The sequence below is a fragment of the Phalacrocorax aristotelis genome, chromosome 1 (assembly GCF_949628215.1).
Source record: "Phalacrocorax aristotelis chromosome 1, bGulAri2.1, whole genome shotgun sequence".
NCBI lineage: Eukaryota > Metazoa > Chordata > Aves > Suliformes > Phalacrocoracidae > Phalacrocorax > Phalacrocorax aristotelis.
The window spans coordinates 176,781,838-176,791,242 of record NC_134276.1 but is presented as its reverse complement, the minus strand read 5'-3'; the positions used below and the strand labels follow the sequence as shown (position 1 = coordinate 176,791,242).

The window sequence follows — 9,405 nt, the reverse complement described above, 5'->3', positions numbered from 1 at the left end:
AACCCAATTTCTTATACTTTCTTGCAAGCAGAAATTAAAAACATAAATAAAGAAAGGTAACAACACTTTATGCTCTCCCTGCAGCACATTCCATGTGGAAAGACACTTGCTTCGTACTGCATTGTCTAACAACCTCCAGGACAATGACAGTTTATTAATGGCATTCAATTAAGATTATGGTTTGTCTAATTCTCACAGGAAGCTGTGAGCTTGTTTCCTGGAAAACAACATGTAGCTTGTGCAGTAGATAACGAATTAAAGGATTTAAGAACAATGTATTAAAATATTTTATTAACACCAAGACATGTAAAAACAATCAGCTTTTACAGAAACAAAAGCAAAATATCGTAATAAATCTTGCCCGTTTTGCAAAAGTTATCACCGTAACTGAGGCTGCAATAGCCTGGTAGTCTTTCACAGAAGAATTAAACTCCCTCCAAGTTCTCTGACCCTAATGTTTAACATCCTGTATCAAATGCCTAAACATTTCTATTACAATACCTATCCTTTTAGGCAGATGAATATTATCAAAATACACTCTCTTACCTTCTCAAACAACACAGCAGCACAGATTTTCTTCCTCAACCTTTGCAGTTTTGCACAGCTGCTTCCGGTCCACTAATTAAAGTGTACTTATGAGAAGAAAACCGTCTTTCTACCTAGTCTTTTTTTGTCCACATTATATTGACAGCAAGAAGTCTCAAATCTTCCAAGTGTGAAAATGTTCATTAACATGGGAGAAAAGTGAGCATCTCAGATGGCGAATTACTTCTTGTTCTTTTTTTTCTTTTGATCTGCTGCCATTTTTAACTTGACTTCTTCCACAGGAAGTGCTCCCAATTTCTTCTTCTTTGCATTCTTTACCTTCTCCTTGATGGCTTCAATATCAATTTTTTTCTCAGTGGAGGCTACCATAGTAAAAGACACACAGATAACAGACATGAATTTTACTTTTTCTAAAGTTTAACGGTCTACAAGATGACTTCATATGTAAACACAGTAAGCTGCATCCTGTGGCATTGGTTATGTTCACTAATGATTTTATAAACTATTCTAAAAGTAATTTTTGTTGAAACTAGTATTATCCACAAACCTCTTTCAGCAGAATTTAAAGGAGAACATTAATATTAAAAAATCCTATATAACTGCGTTGGAACACAGATGCCACACTCTGCACACACACTAGGTATTATCACCCTCTCCTCTGACCACAGGTGTACTCCTCAGAAATGAATACATACTTGCTCTTAGACATAGGCCTATTGTCTTGGTCGGTCTTACATACAAAAAGAAGAAATTAATTATTGAGTTCGTCTACCTGGAGAAGCTTTCATGGTATTTTGTCTTTCTGCAAGTAACTAAGGTGGTAAGATCCAAAATATGCCTGTCCCATCCTTACACTCTCTCCCTGGCCATCCATTAATGGCTGCAGCTGGAAACAGCACGGGGAAGTGTGGGCTGGGGGAATACATCTTTGACCCCCGCATGAAGGCCTCTATAAGAGACTTCTACAGGGAGTGCCAGAGTACTTAGGTTAAACACTTAATGCTGAGCAACATCAATAACCTCCTCTTATGTTCATCTGGATGATGGTATATTCTCTTTTGGGCATGTGCTTGGACCTAACTCTATCTCACACGCTTAATTCCTACATCTAACAGCAAGTACCAGCTGTCCTCTTTGGATCTTGTTTCTTCTCTACATACAAACTATTGCTGTCATTTACTCTTGGAAGACTGAAGCATTTCAGGTCAAAACACAGAGCAGCTGGAAAAGCACAGTATTTGAGATACTATACGGTCAATAGCAGGATTATTGAAAATTTACTGCCATCACAGAAAAGTACTGTATCAATGCTGCAAAACACATGCTTTTCCAGAAACATGAACTTTTCAGTTCATAAGAAACTGTGTAATACATAGTGTAATAATATGTAGGTAGCACAGCTAATACAAAACTTACACAGTATATCTAATACAATGAATGAATATGTAGTATAATCAACGAATCCAGAAAACTGAAACTTGTTTCTCTACCGTGTAAAAAACCAAATCACCTCACCTGAGAACACAAGTTCTTACTCTGCATAGAGCATGGCTTTACTTTAACTTTTAGAAAAGCTATTTACCCTATCTTAGAAACACTGAATGCTTTGGGTAGGAAGGGACCTTCATCTTGTCCAACTCCCCTGCAGTGAGCAGGGATATTTTCAGCTAGATCAGGTTGCTCAGAGCCCCGTCCAACCTGACCTTGAATGTTTCTAGGGATGGGACATCTATCACCTCTCTGGGCAACCTGTTCCGCTGTTTCATCACCATCATCGTAAAAAAAAATTCTTCTTTGTAACTAATCTACATCTACCCTCCTTTAGTCTAAAACCATCACCCCTTGTCCTGTCACAACAGGCCTTGCTAAAGAGGTTGCCCCCATCTTTCTAATAAGCCTCCTTTAAGTATTGAAAGGTGCAGTAAGGTCTCCCCACAGCCTTCTCTTCTCCAGGCTGAACAACCCCAACTCTGTCAGCCTGTCTTCACAGGAGGGGTGATCCGTCCCTTGGACCATTTTTGTGGCCCTTCTCTGGACCCGCTTCAACAGGTCCATGCCCTTCTTGTGTTGGGGGCTCCAGACCTGGACGCAGCACTGCAGGGGGGGTCTCACCAGAGTGGAGTAGAGGGGCAGAATCACCTCCCTCGACCTGCTGGCCACGCTGCTTTTGATGCAGCTCAGGATACAGTTGGCCTTCTGGGCTGCGAGCGGACATTGCCAGCTCATGTCCAGCTTTTCATCTGCCAGTGCCCCCAAGTCCTTCTCAGCAGGCCTGCTCCCAATCCCTTCATCCCCCAATCTGTACTGATACCAGAGGTTGCTTTGACCCATGTGCAGGACCTCGCACTTGGCCTTGTTGAACCTCATGAGGTTCTCACATGGGCCTACTTCTCAAGCTTGTCCAGGTCCCTTTGGATAGCACCCCGTCCCTCAGACATGTCAACCGCACCACTGAGCTTGGTGTCACCTGCCAACTTACTGAGGGTGCCCTCGATCCCACTGTCTATGTCATTGATGAAGATACTGAGCAGCACTGGTCCTGTTATGGACCTCTGAGGGACACCACTCAACACTGATCTTCATCTGGACATTGAGCCATTGACCATTACCCTCTGGATGTGACTGTCCAACCAATTCCTCATCCACAAAACAGTCCATCCATCAAATCCATCCCTCTACAATTTAGAGAGAAGGATGCTGTGGGGGATCATGTCAAGGGCCTTACAGAAGTCTGGATAGATGACATCTGTAGCTCTTTCCTTGTCCACTGACATAGTCACTCCCATCAGAGAAGGCCACTAGGTTGGCCAGGCAGGACTGGCCCTTGGTGAAGCCATGCTGGCTGCCTCAGATCAGGGACACCTCCCTGTCCTCCATGTGCCTTAGCATAGCTTCTAGCAGGGTCTGTTCCATGACCTTCCCAGGCACAGAGGTGAGGCTGACAGGACAGTGGTTCCCCGGGTCCTCCTTTCTACCCTTTTTAAAAATGGGTGCAATGTTTCCCTGTTTCCAGTCCCCAGGGACTTCACCTGACTGCCACGACTTTTCAAATAACATGGAGAGTGGCTTGGCAACTACATCAGCCAATTTCCTCAGGACTCTGGGATGCATCTCGTCAGGTCCCACAGACTTACGTATGTTCAGGTTCCTCAGGTGGTCACGAACCTGATCTTCTCTTACAGCGGGAGGGACTTTGCTCCCCTACTCCCCATCTTGCAGCCCATCCACATCTTATACCAATACTTACTTGTGGCGTAAGTCTTCAAGTAAGTATTGCTTTTGGGTTTCTTTTTCTTAACAGAAAAGCTATCTGAATGCAAAAGTTATGGCAGCTTCACTATAAGACTGAAAGCCAAAAATAGATGTAGTCAGAACAACCAATTGAGATGGCTGGCTCAGTATCTCCATCAGGAAAATGTTCTACAGAGAACTGTCATTTTGTAACTACAGAGTTATGGGCTGCATTATCTTTCTATTGTCCCTGGCAAATCCAGGCATGGATTTAACCACTGGGGTTTTTTGCATGACCTTTCTTATTTCCTACAGGTGTTATTTCTGCAAAATCAGTCAGCCTAGGAACCAACAGCAGGTTGGTTCCTAGGAAAACCAGGAAAAAAATAAATGGTTACCTTTCTTTGTTTTCACAACTGGCTTTTCCTTTGGTGGGATAAAAGCTTTATTTCTTTCTTCTTGCCTCTTCTTGATTGCATCTGCTTGCTTTGCCTAAAGTTACCAATAAAAAGGCCAGTTATCAGTAGAGCAGGACAAGAGAGACAAAAAAAATTCAAGTCAGCAGTCAAATGCTTTTTAACTGAACAGGGTTAAAACTACTTTACCTTTATCTCTTCCACTCGCTTTCGTTTCTTCTGTCTTTCTTTCAAGAAGTACTCACCACTTGCCAGTTCTTTATCAATCTGTGTAAGACAAGTACCAAGAAGCTTAGATAATTATGCAATATAAGCCAGATGTATACTCTTAGGAAATCAAAACTTGACAAAAAAGGCCTCCCAACCTCTTGTAAGCAAGAAAAAGATTTCATGTTGTGCTATATTTCTGCATAACCAAACAAAGTTTCAGCTGACCTGGCTTTCTGGCTGCGGAGGTGGGAATGGTGTGTACTCCTTCTTAGTATTCTTCTTCTTTGGCTCCTTGCGTTTTTTCAAGTTCTTCCGCTTAAACTTAGGCAAAAATCTTTCCCAACTTTGTGACCTCAGTTCAGGATCTTTTGATAATTCCCTTTTGATCATCAAAGTCTTCAGTAGTTTTAGAATGTCACGAAAAAGTTATAAAAAAATAACAGTATTACAGCAGTAGCAAAGAGCTCCAAGCTCTAGCTTTACTGAACTTTCTTACAGTGAATATACTACATCCGAACCTTCCACCTCTGACTTCAGTAAGAGCAGAGGCGTTTAATTTTGAACAGCAGAACCAGAAAGATAGACGTGTCTCAAAACAGGGACAGAATGCACTGGAGAGGTGCCTCATTTTAAATGAGCAAGTATCAAGCAAACAATTGAATGGAGGAAAGTTTTTACACACTTTTCCTTTGATGTTTTCTCTGATAACTTTAATGATATTATGGCACTATACCCTGATAAAATGGGGGATATCAGAATCAGGGTTTTTTTAAAGCAGCACATTACAGAAATTCTCAGAAATAGAGTACCACACAGAAACATGTAAATTATTTAACATACCAGTCTCTGAGAAGAAATAGCACTTTCTTATAAATAAATATGCACAGTGGACCATGCTAACCTTAATGTTATATATGGGATGTATATTCTTCATTGTGTCCAGAACAACTTTTCTAACCTGTATTTAATAAAAAAAACAAACACCAAAATGCACAGAAAACTCAGTAAGTATTTAATATTCTAATAAATTAAAATACCAGGTATACTACCATGCTTCCAAGTCATCCCCAGCCCCAAAAGTAGACAGATTTAAAACGCTAATGGGCATGGCTAACTAGACAGCACAGCACTTCAGAAATATCAATAACGCTGTCAAGTTTCTAATACACTCCAGCATGCCTCACAAACTTTACTTTCAGGTTACTGTGGATTCTTATGGTGTCATGAGAAACTCTTGCTTTTGACAAGCATTCTTCTACAAAGTTACTAAAAACGTCAGATGTTCCTTAAGGCTATGTATCATTAACTCTGCAGTATTTTCACTTATACCTCTTATACGAATTGACAAAAATTCTTTCTACCAATAATTAAAAAAAAAAAAAAAAAGAGTATTTCACAAATACTCTTTTACTTCCAAGACACAAAGATCTGAGAGTCTAAACAAAATATGGTTATTTGTGTAAATGCAGCTTACTAACATAGAGCTGAGAAGTCAGTGACGTACGCCCGAGGTTGCCAGATTTTGCCTCTTGTCTGCCCTCGAGCTGGGCACAGCAGTACACTACACACACTGCTCATCTGCCTTTCCTTACCTCTTTTAGCCCACTAAAGGGCCCAAGAGCTGAAACAGTGTTGCCTTGCACCATAATATAACAGTTCGTTAACAGTTCCAGGGCCTAGACCAAAAAAAGGAATTAAATAAGTGCAAACTGAAGATCTGACATAAATTTGGGTCTAAGAATTTTCTGGTTAGTACACCTATTGGAAATACCTTCAGAGTAGATCCTTTTGGTCCAAGAAGTCGCCCCCTTCTTTTAATAAAAGTGTCTCTCTTCCTCACCAGAGAGCCTATTTTAATGATATCACATGCAACATCATCCTGAAGGATACGAACTGCCTAAAGAGACAAGAAGCAGGCAGTACCATCTGAATGCAAATGTATTATTCAGAAGTCAGGGGAATACTGCAGTTTATTCTTCTCGATTCACTTTCAGATTTATTCACTTTAAATATATATTTTACTTGACTCACTTGAAAATCCCACACTTTGAAAATGTAATATTATGATTATTCATAATATGATATGATTATTAGTAATTATAATGTATTGTTAAGAGTATTATGATAGAATTTGATACCAACTTCCAGATTTAATACAGACCTGTTCAAATGGAACACTTCTTGCCAGAAGTTTTATTAAATCTCTAGCCCTGATGATTGCATATGGATCGAAAGTCTTCTTAGTGGTAGTGACAGTCATGCTTCCTTCAATTAGATCCAGTGTTGCATTCACATACTGAAATATTTGAAAAGAAACAGTGAAACAATTTCTAAATCAAAACCTCAGAATTCATCTTTGGCAGTAAGAAGTTAACAAACAGAACACTACATACTGAACGCAGATCCATTTTCCAAAATTCATAAAGCGACTCTCAGCTTAAGGAAATTCACACAGAAACTTGCACAAAGAAGACTGAATACGTGTCACAGCACTCGAAACACCACCTCCCTCATCTCCTTGAATTCAGGCGCAACAAAGCTGTCAGTGTCGGGATGGTGAGACACTTGCTGCTGCAAAGAGCTTTACTGACAGCATCTGTGTAGGACTGCAAGTCTGGCTACGCACACTTTCACTGACTGCGATGCCAAGAAAAAAAAAAAGACTTTACCAATTCTAAACATAAGCACAGCAGAAATATACACAAATACAAGAAAAGCAACTTGCACCCTTTTTAAAAGCTTAAGTAACACCCGTATCTCCCAAAATATAAAACATAGTATCACAGTCAGGAAGTATGCGTACATGTTCACCCAAAGCTTTCTGGACGAGCGGCCAGCACTCTTTCAAGTACGATTCTCTGTACTTTGGGAATAACGTTGCAAAACTGCTTTCCTCCAGCAGCCCTTTGGGATTATCTTCTCTTGTAAAGGCTGGCTCTTTCCATCCATCTGGCACAGTGAGAAGTTCAGATTCATCAACTGTTACGGGTATAAAAAAACCAAAAGTTTTTTTCCTCTTTCATCAGTGACTACTTACATTTCCTTCCCCTTTAACTACAAAAGGTACGATAACTGTAAGCAGGGACACAATGCTTCGTTTAACACTGCTGAACATGTTTTTCATCTCGTCTGACCTTAGAGAAGTTACTGATTTAAGCTATTTATTACCAGAATAACACGCACGACCCAGATGCGCGTTGCGGCCGGGATGCTACCCAGGACCAGGGCCTGAGCGGCCGAGGCGAGGGGGAGCCGTGCCGGGGGAAGCAGCACGGGCAGGCACCGCCGCTGCGCGCCCCCCCCTCCCAACACCCGCCCCTGGCCCCCCCGGCCGCCTTCCTCACACCGCCCCTCCGCCTTCGCGGAGCCGCGGCCCGGCTCCTCCGCCCCCGGCTGCCGCAGGAAACCCGCGGGAGCGCCGGCGCCGGGACGGGGCCGCAGCCCCCCGGCCACGGCGGGGGGACCCCTCACAGCCCGAGGGCTTCCCGGTTGCCAGCCCTGCGCGGACCCTCACCCCGCACCCACCTGCCGCCGCTTTCTTTTTAGTTTTGGGTTTTGGTTTGTCTTTTTGCTCGGCCCCGGCCTGGGCCGCCTCGGCAGGGTCCGCCATGTCGCGCGCACCCGGCGCCGGAAGCGGGCGCGCCGGGCAGCGGCGGGGGCGCGGTGCGCGACGGGAGCGGTAGTCCCGGCGGGAGGAGGGCCTGAGGGGAGCGGGCCGGGCGGGAAAGGCTGTGAGGATCGTAGCGCCTTCTCTGTTCGGAACAGCACGCGTTTTCCTATGGGGTTGTCTTTCTCGGGGGGCAAAAAAGTTAAAATAAAGCCGGGGCAGGGAAGAGGCACACGGGCAAGTGAGAGGTTTGAATTTTCTATCGCTATTATGCAACGCAAAGGAAAAAAGAAGCAGCAGCAGCAAAATGTAAGCTGAAGCACATTGATAAATCTGTGAAGTACTTCAGTGCTCATAACTAGAGAAAACACGTTCCCGATAAGACCCAATTATTCAGCTGAATAACATAATTTAAGGTTGTCTGGGGGTGCTCAGCATCCTCCTCCCTCCTCCTCCCTGTACCTGTAGCCGAGCATTTTCTTGAGTAAAAAAAGGAAGAACGTGCCTCCTTCACTCTATTTTATGGGGACCATAAGAAGCCAATGGAGTGAAGAACTGGAACAGACCTTTTAAGAGCAAGAACACGTGCATCTCTGAGGCAGGATGGCATTGTCCGAGGCAGGTGTTCATCAGACCTGTTCATAAAAGCTTGTGCTCTGGGGTGTTTAATTACCACCACGACGAGAAAGATATTACTGTCATCTGATCTACACATAAACAAAATATCAATTCAAAAATCAGTTTTGACCCCCAAAAACTTTTCTTTGACCCTGACTGATGTCTCCTAGCCTGCCCCATCTCCCAGCCCTCTGCCAGCTGCATCCCCCAAAACAAACGGGACACCGAGATCCCTTCTTCCCACAAGTTTGTTCTCTAGTTGGTGCATGTTTTTAGCCATTTATTTTAATTTCTGTCTGTCCATATCCTTCCAACAGGGAGGATGCTGTGGGAGCTCTTGTGGGCCTGCGGAGGGTAGAGTGTCCCTGGACACCATCCCTGCTCTGAAACATCTCTGAAAACCGTCTGCTCTGAGGAGAAAAGGGAAAACAAAAGCGGGAAGGTGAATCGGCCAGGCCCCGCAGCAGAGGGGTGCTGGTGGGTCCCTCCGGCCATTTGGGATGGTTGGTTATCCATCCCCGATCCCGCTAGATGGCAGTGACCGCTGCGATAAGTGGAGCATCCCAAACGGAGCTGCCATCCGCCCGGTGGTTTCTGCTTGAGGGAGGAGATGGGGAGAGATGAAGGTGATGGGGAACGTGCTCTCCTCTGCCAGCGCAGCCCTGCCTTGGGTGGAGAGGCTGGGGTCCTGCTCCTGCCTCGCTTGGCACCGGGCTTTGGATGCCGTATGCCGTTGACAGAAAGGTGCAGTGTCCCTGAGCGAGCACCGGGGGGCAA

At 43.9% G+C, this 9,405-nt stretch overlaps 1 protein-coding gene across 1 annotated transcript; it reads right to left on the bottom strand.

Moving 5' to 3' along the window:
- Positions 1-263: 263 nt before the first annotated feature.
- Positions 264-8,061, bottom strand: KRR1 (KRR1 small subunit processome component). The gene is made up of 10 exons (XM_075080769.1): positions 7,929-8,061; positions 7,207-7,382; positions 6,565-6,699; positions 6,175-6,300; positions 5,996-6,079; positions 5,305-5,361; positions 4,629-4,799; positions 4,383-4,460; positions 4,176-4,269; positions 264-908 (listed from the first exon to the last, which is right to left on the bottom strand). The coding sequence occupies exons 1-10, from the start codon at positions 8,011-8,013 to the stop codon at positions 766-768; spliced, it is 1,149 nt and encodes a 382-aa protein (XP_074936870.1). The 5' UTR covers positions 8,014-8,061; the 3' UTR covers positions 264-765.
- Between the last annotated feature and the right edge of the window lie 1,344 nt (positions 8,062-9,405).